Genomic DNA, 20,895 nt, shown 5'->3' with positions numbered 1-20,895 from the left:
AATCCAAACTGAGTGCTTGTTCAATAGACACTACAAAGATGTAATTAGAAGAGAACCAACCAGGATGTTTGTCAGAATGCCTGTAGACAATTGCATGTTTACATCTCAATCCACTTTGCCTCCCGGGCTGAGTGCTGCTACCTGCAGCGAGCACAGCAACAATTTTGATCTAACCACAGGTCTAAACTGTGTCTGTCTGCTCAGAAAACGAAAGGACATTTCTGCAGAGGGTACGTACGGTCACACATTTATTTATGGGAGGAGAGCATGGGAAATAAATCCATGAAAAAAAATCCTCGAAGCGGTTTTCTACTGTATTATCTATCATTTCACCGTGTTAGGGAATTGGCAAATTGGCGCCCCTGCTTGCTGAGAAGGTACCGTGCACACTGCACAGAGAAGCTGTGAGAAGGGGAAAGGGGAGGGGGGAGCGGGGGACAGTTCACCTCTGGGTCGAACGGGTTGCTGGGCATAGGCGCCGATAGCGTTGGTGCTCCGCTAATACTCACACACGAAGCTGATCGCGGTTATGTGTCAGTTAAACTCTCTAATCCTATCCTGAGTTGAAAGCCTACTTTACGGCTTTATTATCGAGTTGTGTGTGTTTGTGTCGGCCGTCTGAAATGCAAACATTTTTTGGTCTCCCAAATGGAACGGTCCAGACAAGGGGGGGAACGGGGGATGATAAGGATCTATCGGAGATCCACCCCAATTTTTGGACTGCTCTCAGGATTGCACTTACTCTGCCAGTCACTGTGGCTCAAGCAGAGAGGAGCTTTTTTAAAAACTAAAGTTGATCAATTCATACCTGAGGTGACGTCAACCATGTCCCAGGAACAGCTCACTGGCCTTTCCGTCAGTATCAATCCTTCAGTAGGGGAGCAGATTTCATATGATAACATCATTGATGATCGAAGGGGGTCTCGCCCTGGGTGTAATTCAATGTAGAACCGCTACTGTGTCCTGCCTTCAGTCTCCGGGCGAGCTGGTCAAAATCGGCAGGGCCGTCTACGTCATTGGCCGAAACATTTGGTGTGTGCTAATCACTTTAGCTAATACCACATCAGCTAGCTGTTTCTCCAACTTCGGTCAGTACAAGGCAGGATTAGCCGGGAGACTTCTTTTAAACGAGGGCGCACTTCCAACTTTGTGTGAAATACCTGCAGACGAGGTACATGTAAGTAGTTCTATAGTGTTGTAGCAGTGTTTTGCCATTGAGAACGAGGTGGCTAACCGCTAGCAGCAGTAGCTTCTAGCTAGTAGTCCTTACCTAGCTACTGCGCATGTGCGACTCCCAACAAAGATGGGATAGAAGTGTGATGTCTCACTCTGTAGCTAAAACAGAGAGCTCAACACACAGGGTGAAAAGAGAAGCTGCAGCAATGTGCAGAACAACACAAATATGGTGTTGTTTTTTTTAATTAAACCATGTAAACCTATTCTGGTACAACCTATAAATACAATTATGAACCTGAAAATGAGCATAATATGAGCACTTTAATAATGTTAATTTGAAAGTAACTAGTAACTAACTTAACCAAATAAATGTAGTGCAGTAAAATAGATTTACCTCAAAAGTTATTTTCCACAACTGCCAGCAACAATGATACAATGCACACTGTACTTAAACAATAAGTACGTTTTACAATGTAATTTCCAAAAACTATTTTTGAAAGCATATCATATTTTTAAATAATTGATACCATGAAGTTGTTACCTGAAATTCCCTAAACTATTGTTTTCTTCACTTCCTGTCTTCTTCCTGGTATAGATAATCCGTAAGTTATTTACAGAAATCCCGTATGTACAAAATAATGACACAGTCATTTTTAAACCACAAAAGGATTTTAAAATGCCACATCATTGCGGCCTATAAAGATAAATGCCATACATTTTAATAATCCAAAGGTGACTGGAGGATGTCCATAATATTGTATGAACTAACATCAAAAGAAAGCAACAGAACAAAAGCTGATTTGTTGTAGAGTATGTATGACTCAAGGTGGGAATTGCTCAAATTGTTAGTTGTTTGTACTTTTCTGTTGTCTGTATTGTTTGTGTATGTTTTTCCTGTGTTCTCTGTCCTCCCTTGTGTTTAGTGTTGTGTCAAGTTTCTGTGTTTAGTTGATGTCATGTTTTCTGTCTGCTTTTTCTGTTTCCTGTTTTATTTTAATAGTCTGTTTTCTGCCTTGTCTTGTCCTGCTTTACTTTGTGTTTTTCCCGCCTGTGTGATTGTCTGATGTGCTCCACCTGTTCCCCAGCCCTGGTGTCACCTGTCCTGCGTCTTCTCGTTACCCAGTTTATTTAGCCCCTGTGTTTCTTTTGTCTCTTGTCAGATCATTTTGTGTCCTGGTGCCGTCAGTTTGTATGTTCTCTGTGTCTGTTCTGGTCCGTTTCTTCCCCTCCTGTATTTCCCTGGTTTTTGACTCCCTTGGTTTGTTTTTGGATGCCTTTTCTTGTTTTGGGAATCGTTTTTTGCCTGCCTCTTCATCTGGGACTCCCTTTGTTCATTTTTGTGTTTGGACTAATAAATCAGACCTAACAAACCTTCTCCTGCCTTCCTGCCTGCCTCTCACTCTGCGTTTGGGTCCACTATTCCTCACTGCACATAACACAAATATGCAATTCAATCTTAAACTGCTATACAAAAAAAAACTAGGGCTGTCAAATGATTAATTTTTTTAATTGCAATTATTTGCTGAAATTCTATAGTTAATCGCACGTTTTATCACATGATTAAAATTCTATTTTGCATTTCAGAACTGTTTAAGTACATATTAACAATGGAAAGCAATGCTTACCAGTGTATCTTGACTGGGAATCAAATTAATGCAAGGAAAGTTACTTTATGAACTTGACTTTGAGATTTGTATTTGTTTATTTACTGTAAACAAAAGAAAAATGTGTGAATCTGTCATTATTGCACAATTCCTCCAAGTACCTAACTAAACTAAAAATTCCTATCCTTACCAGAGTCAATATAGTGTGCAGTAACTTCTAAATAATTTTGATTACTCACTGACGTCCAGTGATCACCGGTTAAGTTCAGTTGGGCTGCTTTCTCCGTGTCGTACAGGCCTACAAAATAGTGCTTTTACTTGTCATAGTAGGTAGTTTTAAAAAGCGGTTTCAGTGTAAGTAACCACACACAAAGAAAACCTCTGGTAATGCAACACTTCAAACAACGGAGGCCACTAGATCTAATCCTCCAAGGGATTAACCTCAGAACAGCAAATTCCATCATAAACCTTTATAAATCTGACACACATGAACTCTCTGGGACACATGCAAACCTCAATCTGTCTCTCTCCGCTGCACATCTACTCCATGGTGCCAGCCACAAACAAATTCTAATGGACAGCATCCGCCATGGCGTGATTTGAGTCAATCTGAGCTACTATACAATCCAACTGCTCCCAATATCACTGTCAAACTATCTAGGTCACCGTGGGACCCCAATGTAATGTATGGATGCGTTTTACATTTTGACAATGGTTACCTTAGCAACTTCATGGTCACTTGGTGAAGATATATACAGTACAGATCAGGCCTTCCCCATTAACTGTCTGATTGGTGAAATGGGGAAATGTGCATTGAGGCACATTGGGACATTATTTCCCCATATTGTTTCCTTGGCAATGGAACAGAGGAGCAGCCTGAACAGTCAGTTGTAATCTGGGCTAACTGCTGTAATCAGCTGGCTGTCCTGGGGAGACACATAATATGCCACATCTCTGCTCCGATCCTGATAAAGGAAACCAATTCTATATTATTAGGAACAATTTGAATGTTCCTTTCTCATCAACCTTACAATGTTCACTCCATCTTGATAAAAAAAACAACAAAAGAGAGTCAGTAAAAGAGTGTGATTAAAAAGCTGTGACATGTTTGTGCTGTCACACATGAGCACTGATCGTGAACATCATTTCTTTCATTAAGAGATGACCAAAGAAAATAGACAGACAGTTGTGTATACTGTCAATGAAGCTCAACTAAGAGTGTTTACGGTAAATGGAGGCCAGTGGGAATGGAGCTGAGTCATTATTAAGGGTGTTAGCATTAAGGCTGTCAAGTTAAGATTCCTGTTTGGCCTTAATGTAATTGGGCCATTTCATTTCAGCCTTGATTTATGCAGCATTATACAGCATTAAAGCCTACGGCGTGTGGCTCATTCTCAGGGCTACTGCACAAATCAATAGCATTTAGCAACTAATTTAAAACCAAGTTTGAAATCACAGAAACAGCACTGACCTGTTCATGTACCATACTAATTGTCAAAAGATTTGTGTCCATTTCTCTCACCTCATCATTCTTACTGTAACTTTACTTTTTCACATCTCAGGAGCAAAGCTCATGGGCACACATTTCTCAGAGAACCGTAAGATATCAGAGAAAGAACAATACAGCCACGTATTAATGTAAAATTTTTTCAGGGGCTGCGAGGAGTGAAAAAGCTATCCTGGGCCCTTTGCTTCATTGTAGTTTTGCAGTAAATGTCACAAACTATAAATAATTATGTTCTTAAAGGTTCTCTAGACTTTGAAATTGAGATAAATTGTGAGGTCACTGCCAAATCTCCCCATTATTACATAGCTGTATGATTTCTTTCCATCTGGGTTCCTAACCATTCACATTGATGAGATTTACAAGCTTGCTTTAGAGGAAAAGTCATGTATCTTTATAGGGAAATGAATGTACGTTGAATTTAATTATATTAATCCAAACTCTATGCAGATTTGATTTAATGTAAAACAGGCCACAAGGAGGCTGTTTGAAGTTTGGAAAATTAAAAAAAATATATATGTCCGCCCCACCTACCCTCTCCCCTTCCCACTTGGACTGCCTCTCTTGTGGAGTGGCTGTAACTAGTGGACTGCCTGCTGCCCCTCTGCTGGGTGTGGTGTGGGGGATTAATGAAGTGGTGGCTCACAAGGGAGATCCATCTGCACCCAGACAGTTTTAATGAACTACCAAGACCCAGACATGGCACTTTTACCGAGGCCTCCACTTATGGCTTATGACATGCTGAGGAAGCAGGACTGCTTTTGTTTTGAATGGGCTCGCCTTTAATGGTGACAAAGTGAACTTTTCAATCTACCAGAGTGCACTTCAGCCAGTGTTATGTGTACTACACGTATCAATTTAGTCCCCTTCTATAAGGACTTCTTTTGAGTTCTTTGATGTACTGAAGCACCATCACTGAAAATCTCAACCTCATCAAAGAAAGGGCGCCATGTTCCTTTAAAAATATGATGGAAAGTTCAAAAATAATCTGCATATATATCTGGCTGTAAATGCACACATACGACCCTAGACTGCCATCTCTCATAATGCAGGCTCAAAAAATGGAAAGTCAGGTGTAGGCTATATAAAAGAAAAACCATGCTTGTATTATTTTACAGCATATCAGTTATGCATTAAGTATTTATGGGAGCATACAACAATATACAAATAAATCAAGTTATAGGAACTGACTGTTCGCAAAGCCTGTCTCCCTTAAGTTTAGATCCCCTTAGTTGAAACAGTGGATCTTCACACAGAAGAAAACAACAGCAGGCTTCTCAGTTCTAGATGAAAACCATGGATTTCTTTTGACTGAAAATGACAACTAAAGTTGTCAACTGTCGTCTAGTCTATATCCTTCACGTTCCACTTCCGATATTGCTCCTGTGCTGAAGGAAATTCCAACAGATGCATGTATTTTCCGTTTCCTTCCGCTTCTTTGTGTTGGAATTTTAAATTCGGTGGATTCATGAGGACTATGGTTGACTGCTCCTCAGATCTCTGCATGGTAAATTGAGACAGCTAGCTGGACTATCTGTCCAATCTGAGTTTTCTCTCGCACGACTATTTTGCAGCAGTTCTGTGTGGAGTTTAGCACCGCCCATGACAATTCTGACTGGTTTAAAGAAATGTCATTAAACCAGAGACCATTTTCCTCCCATCCCCGAATGCTATGTGGAGTAGCCAGACCCTCCTTCAGCGCTTTGGAGGAGGGTCTGGCAAAGCGAGACTAACTGTCGCCTGACAACTGTAGCTAGCTAGCTAGCGTAAGATAATACTAATACCAAACTATGTGATTTGGGTGAAAACTCAGTTCCAAGCTGACTTTTTAAATGTTTTCATTCGATTAATTTTAAAATATGAAGCCTATAAAAAGGATTTAAATATGCACTTGATGGTACATTCATGATGTAAGGGATAATGTCTGATGAGGTTTCCATTATCTCCCCTGATTATGGACACCTCGAAGGGCATCATGCTGCTCACACCATGGTCACGTGCCGAAGAAAATGCTATGGTAACTCATTTTAGATACAGGCTAATACCATGAAGCCAGCGTTTTCATTTAGAGCAGTGAACAGACAGTTTCACTGGAAGGTGTCCATTATCAGGAATTAATGGACACCCTGCAGCCAATCAGAATTGAGTATTAGTATATACATATATTAGTATTGTTAAAAGACTGAGGCAAAAGTTAACATTCTCACTACCTGATGATCCAATTAGAATTAAAGAGCAGCCTTGTTTGTCTATGGACCCTTTTCAGGAAAAACACAGGTGTAACGTAATAACAGTGGCGCCATCCCTTTTAAGTACCCCAGTAAGCCATGACAGTGAAGAAGCATAGAGGGAACTCCTAAATGAAATGCAGCCATCATTAATTATGTTTTTTACACCTATGCTTTTCCAGATATCCTGTAGGTCAAAATCTCTGCTGCGAAAAAGGTCTACTGCATGATGGAGCTAATTAGCCTTAGTATTATATATTTATTTAAAATTATTAAATAAAAATGTAATAAAATGTTGTTTGCTCCAACCTTACCTTAACCTTAGGTTGGTTGATGCTTACAATATAATACATTATTATATACTGTATAGAATATACTACTACAATGTCCTAACCTGTGGCCCCACATAATAGTATAGTTAGCTAATGACATGACTCTTACCTTTAGAAATAATGCTGGATAATTCCTGCAGGTAGTAAGCTAGTAGGCCAGGCATGCTAACATTTGCATCTTACATTATACAAACTGCTTAATCAATTCCTTACACTATTGCACCAGTGATAAAAAAAGATCATGGTTATTAGAGCCCCATACTGTACCCAGGCCTTTGCTGTTGCTAAGCATTACGGGGTAATTTTAGCAAATTCCAGGTGTTTACGAACAAGTGTTTTTTTTCCCAAAAGTCTTTGTTGTTCAGACTGATTTGGCAACAAATGACTGAATAATTACTGCACATTTAAAGTACTGTGTGTGACCCAGCATGCTATGCAACTGGAGCAGATCTGGGTTTTCATTAAAATATTTAGTGACAAATTCAACAATACAACAATTCATTGAATTGAAAAGAATGGACATCAGCTGTTTGGAGGCATTTTTCTTTAGGGTGAATTTAGCTCTGTTATTTTCAGTCACAGTCAGCACAATCTGTCTTTATACTGTAGCACCCATCGATGAAAAATTGTCACCTCAGTATTGCTTTTATTAGGCTGGATGCCGCCAGTCAGGGAAAGTCTGCAGGTTTGTATTACCATAGGAAGATTCCAATGTCTGCAGGGCTGTGAAACAGATTGCAAATATGACATACCTCTGAAAATAATGTTTTGTGTGATGAATATTTGCAAAAATCCATATCGTTTGATGAATACTGACAAAAATAATATGTCAATTTGAAGGTGCAGCAAAAATAAATGGCAATATCTGTTTCATTTCTTTTTTTCTTTTAATGGGTATTTACAGCCATTGGGTGTGGTTGGAGCGTCAGCTGTGGATGGGAAGAAGAGGGGCTCAGCTGGCCAGGTTGAGCAGCTTCAAGTGATTGAGTGAACCTGTACATAAAGTACACCTGACCCATCGGTATCTCCGTGCTCTCATGCTTGCGGTGGGGCTGACCTCCCATCATGGCACACACACACAGGCTTCAATTAGCAGTCCCACACACATTATTCAATGACACTTCAGTCCAGTCCTCAATCCAAGGTGCAGTGGCAGTGCCAACGATCCATTTGCACCACGGCTGGCTGTCTGAGCCATTCCATTCCAAGTGTGTGTATGAGTGTGTGTAAAGATGAAAATCCAACCTCCCTGCAATCACCTGTGCAGTTACTGATGACATATATGTTTGCTGGTGTCATTATGGGGGGGTCTGTTGTGAGGTATTGAAATGTATTCAATGATAACTGTAGTTGATTGCATTTGTATAAGAACACGGGTCTTCAACGTTTTTTAACTGAGAGAGACGGATCAGAGAGCCCCTACTACATATATGGTATAAAATTAAGTTGCATATTAAACTGGACCTACAATAACGTGTGCGTGGCCTAACACCTAAATACTATACATACCTTTTTAGATTCAAGATTCAAAAAGCTTTATTGTCTAATATGTTGCCATGTTAGAAAATTTTCTTTTGATTGAAGGCAGAGTGTTTGTGATGTGTCAGTGGCATGAGTTGTGTATATATATTGCATTGGGAATGAAGGATTTGTTGTATAATGACGTTTTAGCCAGAGGCACTCTGAACCTTCTTCCTGATGGTAATAGCTCAAAGCTATGGTGGAGGGGGTAGGAGGCATCCTGGATGATGAAGTTGGATTTTTTTTCCATTGCTTGTATATAAAGATCAGATGGCTGTTTTTGAGGAATGCCTATGGTCTTAATGGCTTGCCTGGCTATCCTAGCCAGCTTTCTCTTGCATTTGTTTGGTAGGAAGCTGTACCAAGATGTGATGTTGAAAGCGATGACGGACTCTATCAGTGACTGGTATATGTCCTGTCTCACTTCAAATACTTTAAGCCTTCTGAGGAGACACATGCACTGTTGGGCCTTTTTGTAAATTGTGTCAACATGCAGGATGAAGGTGTGACGGTGGTCAATCAAAGTACCAACGTACTTGAAACTTTCAACCTGTTCCACTACTTGCCCTTCCAGTCTCAATGGTGTGGATAGTGGATGAGTATCAAGCAGTCGGCCCCTATGGCAACACAGTTCCTTGGTCTTGGTGATGTTAAGCTCCAGTGAGCTTCTCTTGAACCAAAGTGCCATTGTGTTGACATACTGCTTGTAAGTGGACAGGGAGTCGTCATCAGTGAGGTTGGCCACCAAGGCCATGTCATCTGCATACTTAAATAGCTTGAGTCTGTTGCTGCTGCAGGTGATCTCATTTGTATAGATGGAGAATCTTCTGGTTCTGGTGAACCCCTCCTCAATTTTGTTCTTATAATTAAGCTTGGCAAGCTTGAACTTATGCTTTAGCTCTTTTCTGAGATCTTGGACACGTTGTTTGTTTCCTTGAATAAAAGCTAATTTCTTCAAATTTAGACAGTGTTTGAGGGGGGGTGCAGACCACTCTACCTCTGTCTCTCCCCTCCCCTCCATGAAGTACAGCTGAGCTGACGGTGCGTACTGCACAGCGAACTCAGAACAACGAACAGCGAAGTATGTGACAAATTCTAAAAAGATTTGTGCTCTGGAGTTCGGCTGATAAACTCTGCCATGAGACCCTGAATATCAGATCATCAAAAATGTCTTTGTTGACGTGAAGCAGTGCGGTATGTGGAAGTCTACTCTTGAGTAATAGTGCTACGGAGCCAGGTTTTCAGGCGGCGAAGAGCTGAGAAATACCTTTCAGAGCCAGCAGTAGACACTGGTAAACAGAGGCACAAGTGGATCAGCTGTTCCACGGTGAAGAGATCAGCTGTTCCAGCCCTCTTGTTACTAAAATTATCCCTCTCTTCATCCCACACCCCAAACATGACATACAAAATGTCGTGGAACAGAAACAACAACCAGAGATATTTATAAGCTATCATTTTATGTCATTGCAGTTTGCTAACAGGGGGTGCTGCAGCACCAACAGCAAACACAGATTTGTAATTGTCCGTATCTCCTACACCCATTGCCACTGTTGGTAGTGTCGGTAAATGATGTATAATATAGTTAAATATATTTTCTATAGCCTTCAATCACGAGTCGCTCAAACAGAGGAGTGCCCCGCGTCTTGTTGCCATGGTAGTGGTAGTAGTATGCACTAAGAGTAGTTAGTGCATACTAAGCTATTAAAATAATAATTGTTGGCATGATTTTATAAATCTTTAATTTCATGTTAAACATACATGTGGCACAGTGATTCACTGTATAAGTGAATGGCTGCCTTAGTGACCACCTTACCTATCATTAATGTATTTTTCTCACAAATAACCTGATTTATATTTGTTAATAATATGTTGGACTCATGTTAAGACATTTTAGTTTTTAAAAAAAATTCAAAAAGTTAACAATAATTTGGTGGTCCCCTTGCAGTAACTAATCTCTGTATTAGAGAACTGTATGTTTATGTGCGATGTGTCGCCATTTTTGTTTTCTCGACTGCCCAAGACAAATTTCTCCAGAAGGAGACAATAATCTTATCTCTCTTATCTTATCGTATGTCAAATTATGTTGTTATATGTAATGTTCCCAGCTTTCAAATGTTGTATACCACTTCTATGTGGACTATTACTGTTAACCTGCTATCACCCCCTTAACACCCCCTGTCCCCCACCCCTAACCATCTAGAAAAAGGGGGCGGAATGCTAAGGCGTTAACATCGAGTGTGCTGCAGTAGAGTACTACAGTAATTGTAGCAAACACATTCATACTTTTCAGAAGTTTTTGTGCACCTTTTCAACAGGATTGGAAGTAAACGACTTTCAGTAATATACTAAATCCTCAACTGTACCCTACAAAGCTATGTGAACAAAGTTTGTTAAGGATAAGGACAGGTAACTGTGAGTCAAAAATACCCAAAAGGAGGCCACGCGTCAAATAAATTGTACTTTTAGGGAGAGAATGGAAGCAATGTGGATAAATGGATAATTATATTCATGTTGTTGTCAAAAAAATAGAAATTAAAACTAAGATGCAAGCAGGATCCACTTTTGTGTGACCTACTGCATTCACACACCTCATCATCCTCCTATACTCAAGGAAGAGGAGCAGAAAAGAAGAAAGCGGGCTGAATGACAGCCCAACAGATGAGATAGCTATGTCTAATCCCCTTCTAAAAGAGCTTCATTGAAATGACTGGGAGGGGGGAGGACAAGACTAAAGAAAAATTGGAGCATTGTGTATTGTATAGCTATCGTGGGGCGTCTTTGGTCTTCTCTGTGAAGTGACTTTGACAGCTGTGGAGATTAAGGAGCAGTCCATCGTACATGGCCCAAACAGCAGGGATTAGACTAAATATGCTCACTCTTGTCTCTGGCTCCTTCACTTAGTAAATCAATAAAACATGATTTTTCTAAAGTGACGGAGCACGTGTGTGTGTTTGTGTGTGTGTGTGTGTGTGTGTGTGTGTGTGTGTTTGTGTATGTATGAAGGTGAGGTCGTGAGAGCAGAGCAGAGAGAAAAATACCTGCATAAAGGGGGAGAATGGCTCCGGGGGCAACGAGGTGTCAGCTGCCAATTGTTGCTGCTCACTGCTGCAGTTTGCTGAAAGCTTCTCTTTATGTTGTTCAAGATGTTGCAGCTCCGCTTACAGACACGCACAGGCATAATATATTACCTCCACGGGAGAGTTATTGTTAAAGGCCAAGAATTTAACTTGGACAAACTCGGCCAGCCACCCTCGCATATTCAAGTTGGCAAGTAGTGTTTGGGGATTTTAAAAGAAAATTTAATTCAACAAAAAACATCTTTAAACACGTTCATGCTTACTGAATTTCCATTTCCAGAGAAAGCGCTGATACCAGCTGCCAAAGAGAACCAAAATGGCTTTCATAAGTTCAGGCTTGTTGCTAAAATCATATAAAACAAATGTGTAAAATCATATGTACTGTACTGTACAACAACAAATCTGATAACAAGAAATCATTTCCTTACAGCTGCAGCTCATGGTGTGCTGTAAGGTAAAGTTTCAGTGCGGAGGAGATCTCGTGTTTGAAACTTACTGCTAATAAAGTCAAATAAAGTTCTACTGTATGTTTTGAAAAGTGAAAATATTAAACCGTAAAGAAAACATGCCAGCAAGATCTGTAGCCATCAGTTACCGGCACGGTACGACTGAGCTGCTGGTCTGAATGCAGCTCTGAAGAATCACAGGACAAATTGCTGAATGAGACATCTCTTAATAATGTCTTTATTGGCTGCTTCTGATTTTACAGCCGTTCAAAGGCAGGCACATATATCTTTGTTTAAAGTGCTGTGTGCGTTGGAGTTGCACTATAATCATTCCTTGAAGTGATCCACTAATAGCAGCATGTCTAAACAAATCACTGGATCAACGGATTCAAATTACATATGTTTCAGACTGCTTTACACTTAAATAACCCCTGCACAACTTTCATTATAAAGTTGCAGCTGTGATGTCAAATGTCCTGTTTTCTTTAGGGAGTGGTTTAGAATTTGATAAGTGGAACGGAACGCTAAAGAGCAAATAAGTGGAGCTTTACCCAACCCCAAATCTGCCTCTAATCCATAAAATTACACCTGTCACTAGAAAGTAAGATCTATTAGAACTACTTCCTGATCCGAGAAGGAAAAACCATTAAAACACACAAAGGCCCTCGATCAGCACTTAATTAACACATCAACCTTTTCCCCAGTGCTGGCAATCACTTCCCTATCTGCCAGATTAGTTTAAGGACGTGAATACAGATAGGAAATGACCAAAACAACTTTGTGGATATGGCAGCGGAGGAAATAAGTATGCAAATAAAAAGAGAGAGGGAAGGAGGGGAGAGGATGGAGGGAGAGAGAGAAGAGGGGATATAGCAATGGTCTTTTAACTTCTCCCTCCCCACAGTGGTCTCAACAGACATCCTATGGAGTCAAGTGTGTAATTTAAGCAGAGGGAACTTAGATAACCACTCACACTGTATGTTCCAGTGCCTGTGTATCTCTTGCAAAATGTGAACGATCAGCGAAAGCAATTTCTTAAATGATGGTTATGTAAAGGACTGTAAAAAAAGTTTTTTATGGAGATTGAACCACTACTCAGTGGAAATGATCAAGCTAACTCAATGGTTGAGTATCACAAGAGCGACTTTGAGTCCTTGAAAAGCGCTATGCAAATTCAATTTATTATTATTATTATTATTATTATTATTATTAGAAAATGAGAATTTGTCGCAGCTGTAAAATGCATTCAAGCAATTCAATCTAGTTTTTTTTGCAAACAATGTAAAAAGTAAATGTGTAAAAAAAAAGAAGACACTTTCACAAGATAAGAATAACATCTGTTGTGTGAAATAATTTTACAAAGATAGTGGCCTGTAGGCGCGGGGCTCGCGACAGGGATGCCCGCTCTCTCCCATGCTATTTGTGATCTCTCTTGAACCGTTAATAAAATATGTAATGTCCAGACTAAATCTAATAACAACTCAATATTGTTATTTGCTGATGATATTTTACTGTACATATCTGACCTTGAAGACTCTGTTCCAAAAATCCTTAAGATCTTTAACGAATTTGACTCAATCTCCGGCTATAAAATCAATTGGAAAATATCTAATCTGCTCCTGTTGAACAACAAACAGGTGAGATCAGCTATTAGTGATACAATACCAACCCAAAGCAAAATTACATATTTGGGCATCACCATTGACACATCGCTACAGTGAGTTGTCCAGGACAACTATGAAACTATACTAAGTAGTGTTCAAAGGGATCTGACTAATTGGTCTGTGCTGCCGGCATCGCTACGGTCCAGGATTGCTGTTGTTAAAATGAACATAGTTCTTCGAGTGAATTTCTTAAGTAAAATGATCCCCTTACCCCCACCAATAAATTTCTGTAAGAAACTTGATACCGTAATCCGGCAGTATATTTGGAATAGTAAACAACCTAGGCTAAAATACTCTACCTTGCAACGTACCACAAACACGGGAGGCCTGGCACTCCCCAACCTTAAAGTGTACCACAAAGCTTTTCAGTTACGGGCCTTCACAGTGTGGATGGACCCCTCATCTACAGTTCCATGCAGAGAAATAGAGCAAAGCCTCACTGGAAGTCTAAGACTGCAAGACCTCGCCTTTGCAGGTGTGTGTCCAAAAAAGTGTATGCAGGTGGAGGAGCAACTACGCTACACCAATAAGTGGCATTTGAGCACCCCAATTTGGCACAACATGCACTTAATGTCTGTTAACAAACATTTTGTTTGTAACCAGTGGAGTGACAGAGGTATTTATACTCTAGACCAGTTATTCCATGGGGAAGGTATGTTGAGTTTTGAGGACCTGAGACCTAGCTTTGAGATCCCTAGAACATCCTTTTTCCTTTATCTTCGCTTAAGGTCAGCCCTAAAATGTTATGGAGTACCATGGGATAGGGCTGCAGCTATCGATTATTTTAGTAATCAATTATTCTACCGATTATTACATCGATTAATCGAGTAATCTGATAGAAATACTTTTGTTTTATTGAAGAGCAATAATATACAATAGTTTGGTTTAATTTTCGGAAAAAGCAACATTTTTATTGCCTACATTGCTCTCAATATCATCTCTCAAAAAACTAAACATATTAAGTGCATTTAAGTGCCATATTACATTGGTTTTAAAGAAAACATTTTCTGAAATGCAATAGCAACCTCAAACAAAGGCACACATTAAACATACATAAACATTATCTTAAGTTGTGCAACTTAACTTTCAGAACTACAAGTTTCAACCTGAGACTGATCTGTATATAGGCCTATATATAAATATTAGTTATACTCAACCTATTTTCATTTATATATTTGATTACAATGCTACACAGCTCTGTTATACTTATGCTAGTAGATCATTGATCAGCTGTTTCTCCGTGAAGAGAGAGAGTGAGAGAAAATGGTGTGCAACAATCAGCTGTTTTTCCGAAGGGATAGTCAACAAGTCGACTCTTTAGATCAAATTGTGGTCACCACTACGTATTTTCTTGTCTTTGTTTTTGGTAGTTGGTGTGTTTGGTGTAGTTTCATCGTCCATACAACTCTGTGATTTGCTTTTGTCGGGTCTGCTTCGTGGAATGGATGATTAAGTTAGACTCGATGTTTTCTGTTGAGAAGCTGATGCATTGATGTCGTGCTATTATTGTGGTAAGCTAGTTTGATTTTGCAGTAGACACACTGTACAGAGTTTTCGTTTTAACTACGTTTGAACTGATTCCAAACTTTGGACACTTTCTGTCATTTTTGCCAACCTGTCTCTTCTCTTCTCCCCTCACTATTTACGCTCTCTTTATTTTGTAAACTGCGGCATCAGTTTCGTGGCATGTGTCGCCAGCAGCGTCAGCCCGGTGTGCGACGGTAATAATCATCCATGCGGAAACACTGTGAGCAATACAATGTTTGTAACATTGATAAAACAAAGCTTCGAGGCAAATCATTTTGCATCAAGGATTTTTAGTAATCGAATTATTCGAGTTACTCGAGGAATCGTTTCAGCCCTACATGGGGAAACAAATCATTAAATGGCTTGTTGATTTTCCTGCAACAGGATTAGTGTCCAGGATTTATGCTAAACTGATGCAAGTATCCGTAGGAGAACTCCCAATAGTAAAGAAATGGGAGCGAGAGCTGAGCCCGGAGGGGAACGTAACTAATTGGGAGACAGTTTGGGACATCATTTCCCACTGTTCCAAGAACCCAAATCACCAGCAGATCCACTTCAACATATGTCATAGGACATATTGGACACCTCAGAAGAGATACGTCTCTAAAGGCATTCCTACTCCCTATTGCACGTTCTGCCAACCTGAACAAACTGGAACTTTCCTGCACATGGTCTGGGAGTGTGAACAGGTGCATGAGTTTTGGAATGAAACAACATCAATAATATCTGATGTGATTGGATGTCGACTTCCTACTGACCTGAAAGGGCGGCCACCAGTATGATGAAAGCACAGAGAATTATCACCCAGTTCTGTAGTTTCCTTCAACTCCGTGGAGAAGTTTAGCATCTTTCAGCTCATGGTTTTGGCCATGATATAAATGTTTTTGATTGGCTCTCACCACTTTCATCAAACTTGTCTGCAGCAGCAGGCAGCTGTTTCCAACAAAAAAACCTCTGCTAAACTCACTTTACGCTACCTGCCCAGCACCATATTGCATATAGTATTTAGTATTTAGCAGCTAAAAAGCCAGATATTTCCCTCAGGAGTTGGTAAAGATCAAAACAGAGCTAAAAGGAGAGTGAATATTGGAATTAAATTCACCAGGTGGGTAAAAGAATGACTCCAAATAATTGACGGTGTACATAGGAAGCTGCTTGCTTGCATGTTCACAATTTCAAATGTTTAAAATAATATGTTAATTTTGTGTTTTGTTGTCCCCCAAGTGACCAAAAATATTAATTCATGCAGGTTGTTCTTTATCACTTTACTGAATAAGAGTAACTAGTGGGTCAATCTTCCAAAAACTTGGTGTATTCCTTGAAAGTGAAGTATTGTATGTGCTGACCTTTGCTGATCGTAGCCGGACTCCTTCCTGCGGCAGTGGAGAGTCACGACTCGGTGGCCTTCGCTGCGCACATCCTGACTAACTATCCACTGAGTGGGATTGCTGGGACGCGCCCCAAGAAAAGTCACTCCTTCTTTCAACTTCACTCTGTGGAGAAAGGAAAAAAGACATGTTTATTGAACGTGTAAGCCTGAAAGATTCTACTTCTGTTACCTAGAGGATCCTCATTTCAAAGTGTCCTTGCCAGCTGATCCATGCGCGGCAGCTGCTTCCGGGCAGACAATTATATTTTTCTTTTTGTCATTCTGTCTAGCAATACATTATCCAGATGGTTCACTGCACTGTCTTGTCTTCAAAATATGTCCCAGCTGTTATCTTGGTTATGATCACACTGTTTTTGTTCCCCAAAATGCAATTGGCTGTTTTGTGTGTTATTTCATGTGTTCAACCAATCAATCAAGTAATCAAAACACAGCAAACACCTGCTATTTTAATGTGCAGTTTCTACATCCTGAACAGACTGATACGTGAGCTAAAATCAAGCTAAAATTAACTAATCAATTAGTAACTCTCTGACACTTTGGGATCTGCCATCCATGGTGAATGAAATGCTTTCTGCCATAAAAGGAGGCTACTGTATAAGTGGTATGTGATGCAACCATTCCATTATGCCACTTCTTCACCTCTCTCAGTAATAGATTCACTGTCTCGCAGTCTGAAAAGGACATTAAGGTTTCTTTGACTGCGGCAAAATTACAGCGTCAATGTCCTTTGCTCAGTGGACTACAAAGGAGGAAAGTGTCCATAAGACAATCGTTAAATTAAAATCTCCCTGACAGTAACCCATGCTGAAGAGCATATCCACTGTATCTACAGAGAGTGATCCAGAGGTGAAAGTGTTGACATAAAATAGATTAAGACTAATGTTCCATAACATGTGAACTGTGTGATTCTGTCTGTGGGTGACAGCGATGTTCCAGGATTTAAGAGAAGACTAAATCATTAAAGAAGGCCCAATCACTTTCCCTATCCAATCCATACCAGGTTGACAGATGAGACCAAAGATAGGACTTTCATCTTGAATGTGTTGCTCCACTTTAACATGCACTATGTGATTGCCTTTCCGTATGCCAATGAATATATCTGCCCTCTCCAGTCAAACTTCTTTCTTTGATATAATGTCATGTTGCAGAGTGAAAATGGGTAATATGACAGATGGTGTGTGTGTGTGTGTGTGTGTGTGTGTGTGTGTGTGTGTGTGTGTGTGTGTGTGAGCAGCAAAGATATGTGTGCAGGGAGTAATGTTGCATCCACAGGTGTGATTCATTTGGTTTAATTAATGCTCCTGACCAGAGGGTGATAGTTAAAAGGTTATAGGTTTACTGAAATTAAAACATCTCGTGTTTATAGTTGCGTACTGAGAAGCGCAAGGGACTCATATGGGTGAACATAATGGAACCCAACCAGAAGTTACTGTTAACTGGGCAGGAGAGGGAAACATAAATATGACATGCTTGGGTTTTTGTCGGGACGTCGTGAGGTATTTCAAATTTTGTGTCTTCCACTATGACCACACTACTCGGGGAAAATTAGCAATTGTCACACCCAATGGTTATTTTCGCCCAATAGGCAGTTATCGACCAGATTTTGTGTAGTCTGAATTTGGCTTTAGATTACAGAGCAAGCAATGAAGGTTGTTCAGCAAAATGCTACAGTAATGTAAATAACAGGTTTAGAGTAAATGTTAAAGGAAACATCATTAATTTTCTTGTCATGTTAAGTATTTATGTATGTATTATAATTGTGTGCCATGCCGATTCAAAAGCTGTAAAGGAAAGGTCTCATTTTTATATTCAGCAGCAGTTATGTGGAATAGGTTACGTGCAAGCCTTAAGTTGATTAGCTCCACCGGGAACTTGAAGTCCTTCCTAAAGAGCTGAGTAGCCAGGTCCTAAATATAACTGGTGAATAGGTTGAGTTGCAGTAGGTCCTTAATACCCATTTTGTTTGTTTTTGTTGTTCATGCATTGCTCGGGTAATTGTGTCTGGGTTAAGAGAACGTGTACATATGTTTAGGTGTAAGTTGAGCTGTTTGTGCATACCTACGGTTTTATGCTGTATAGCGTATTACATGTGGGCACGCACACACGCATGCACGCACACACACACACACACACACACACACACACACACACACACACACACACACACACGCACACTTGGAAGTAAAAAGGCATGGGAGGGAAAGTCTCATGAAAGATACACTGTGCAAAATTATTAGGCAAGTTGTATTCCTGAGGACTTATTGTATTGTATTGTAACAAATACATTGCTCTGTCAATCAGAAATGTTAATAAACCTCAAATCTGAATATTTCACAAAGGAAAAGTGACTTTTGGCTTTCTCGGGAGAATATCTATGTGTGCAGAATTATTAGGCAACTAATAGTGTGCAGAATTTTCCCATCTCACTGTTTATTTTAATTTCTTAGAGTAAGAATAAAACTCAAAATGGTCAAATAAACACTTCTGATATTTCAAGAAATATTCAGTGACCAACAGTGATGCCGGGTAACGCATTACTTGTAACGCGCTACTCTAATCTGACCACTTTTTTCAGTAACGAGTAATCTAACGTGTTACTATTCCAGTAATCAGATTAAAGTTACTTATCCAAGTCACTGTGCATTACTATTTTTGTCATTTTCCTTAGTAAAAATATATATTGTTTTTACTTTCTTCTTGCATCTCGGGGAGTGAAGTCACGTATACGACGACAAGTCACGTTTTCAGCATGTGGACAGGTCACGTTTTCAGCATGTGGACAGGTCACGTTTTCAGCATGTGGACAGTTAACGTGTACCACGCAGCGACACAAACGTAAACAACAATGGAGGGAGGAGAGAGATGCGCGTTTTCTAGCTGGAAATACAGTCACTTTTTTGAGTTTGTGTCAGCTAAAGACGGCAATATTAAGGTTCGTTGTACACTCTGTGCTGGTGGCGACAAAGTGCTATCTAGCTACAAAAACACTACGTCAAATTTGAAGAAACATTTGGAGTCGCAGCACTGCAGTCAAACTTACAGAGCAAGTCCCACCACGTGGTGCAAAGCAGAGAGCAGAAGGTCCCCCACCACCCAAACAACAAAAGCTGGACTTCGGTGCAAAACCAGTAAGTGGGGGAGAGTTGAAGAAGTTGGTCGGGCAGTATGTTGTAGAGGAAATGCTGCCCCTAACACGGTTGACTTGCCTTTGTTTCGTGCGATAATAAACAAGATCCCTACTACTGGCAATGCCGAGCTGCCTCACAGTAAACCGTCATTTTTATGTTGAGGCTGTGGGGGTGTTGTCAGCAGCTGCTGAATGTAACTAATAAAGTAACTTGTAATCTAACTTAGTTACTTTTAAAATCAAGTAATCTGTAAAGTAACTAAATTACTTTTAAAATCAAGTAATCTGTAAAGTAACTAAGTTACTTTTTCAAAGTAACTGTGGCAACACTGGTGACCAATATAGCCCTTCTTTTCAATAACTGTCATGAGCCTTCCATCCATGGAATCTGTTAGTTTCTTGATCTGTTGATCAATTCTTTGTGCAGCAGCAATCACAGCCTCCCAAATGCTGTTCAAAGAGGTGCTTTGTCTTCCCTCACTGTAAATCTCATGTTTAAGAAGGGCCCACAAGTTCTCAATGGGGTTTAGGTCAGGTGAGGAAGGGGGCCATGTCATTATTCTGTCATCTTTAAGGCCTTTGCTGGCTAGCCACGCAGTGGAGTACTTGGATGCATGTGATGGAGCATTGTCCTACATAAAAATCATGGACTTCTTGAAGGATATAGACTTTTTCCTGTACCACTGCTTGAAGAAAGTATCTTCTAAAAACTGGCAGTGGTTTTGTGAGTTGATTTTAAGTCCATCTTCAACCTGAAAAGGTCCAACTAACTCATCCTTAATAATAGCAGCCAATACCAGTACCCCACCTCCACCTTGCTGGTGTCTGACTCAAAGTGGAGCTCTGTGCCCATTAGTGATCCAGCCATGGGCCCATCCATCTGGTCCGTCAAGAGTCACTCTCATTATATCGGTTCATAAAACCTTTGAAAAATCTGTCTTCAGATATTTCTTGGCCCAGTCTTGACGTTTCAACTTATGAGTCTTGTTAAGTGGTGGTCGTGTTTCAGCCTTTCTTACCTGGGCCATGTCTCTGAGCACTGAACACTTTGTACTTCTGGACACTCCAGGTAGGTTGCATTTCTGGAAAATGGCGGCACTGGAGGTTAATGGGTTCCTGGTAACTTCATGTTTAATTCTTCTCAAGTCTCTCTTTTTTTTTCTACACGTTTCTTGTAACTCTGTTGACTATTTGCAACAAAACGTTTGATTTTTCGGTGATCACGCCTCAATATCTTTGCTACTTCAAGAGTGATGCATCCCTCTGAAAGGCATTTTGAAATTTTGGACTTTTCAGAGT

General features: G+C 40.1%; 1 protein-coding gene across 1 annotated transcript in view; it reads right to left on the bottom strand.

Annotated features, from left to right (window-relative positions):
* The window catches only part of si:dkeyp-14d3.1 (transmembrane protein 132C), a 184,424-nt gene that overhangs the window by 75,873 nt on the left and 87,656 nt on the right, over nucleotides 1–20,895 (bottom strand). Inside the window, exon 3 of the mRNA XM_031300701.2 lies at nucleotides 16,426–16,572. Coding sequence (XP_031156561.2) covers nucleotides 16,426–16,572 — 147 coding nt within the window. The remainder of the gene's footprint in view (nucleotides 1–16,425; nucleotides 16,573–20,895) is intronic.

The sequence above is a fragment of the Sander lucioperca genome, chromosome 2, assembly GCF_008315115.2.
Source record: "Sander lucioperca isolate FBNREF2018 chromosome 2, SLUC_FBN_1.2, whole genome shotgun sequence".
Lineage (NCBI taxonomy): Eukaryota > Metazoa > Chordata > Actinopteri > Perciformes > Percidae > Sander > Sander lucioperca.
This window is presented reverse-complemented; position numbering and strand designations above follow the sequence as displayed.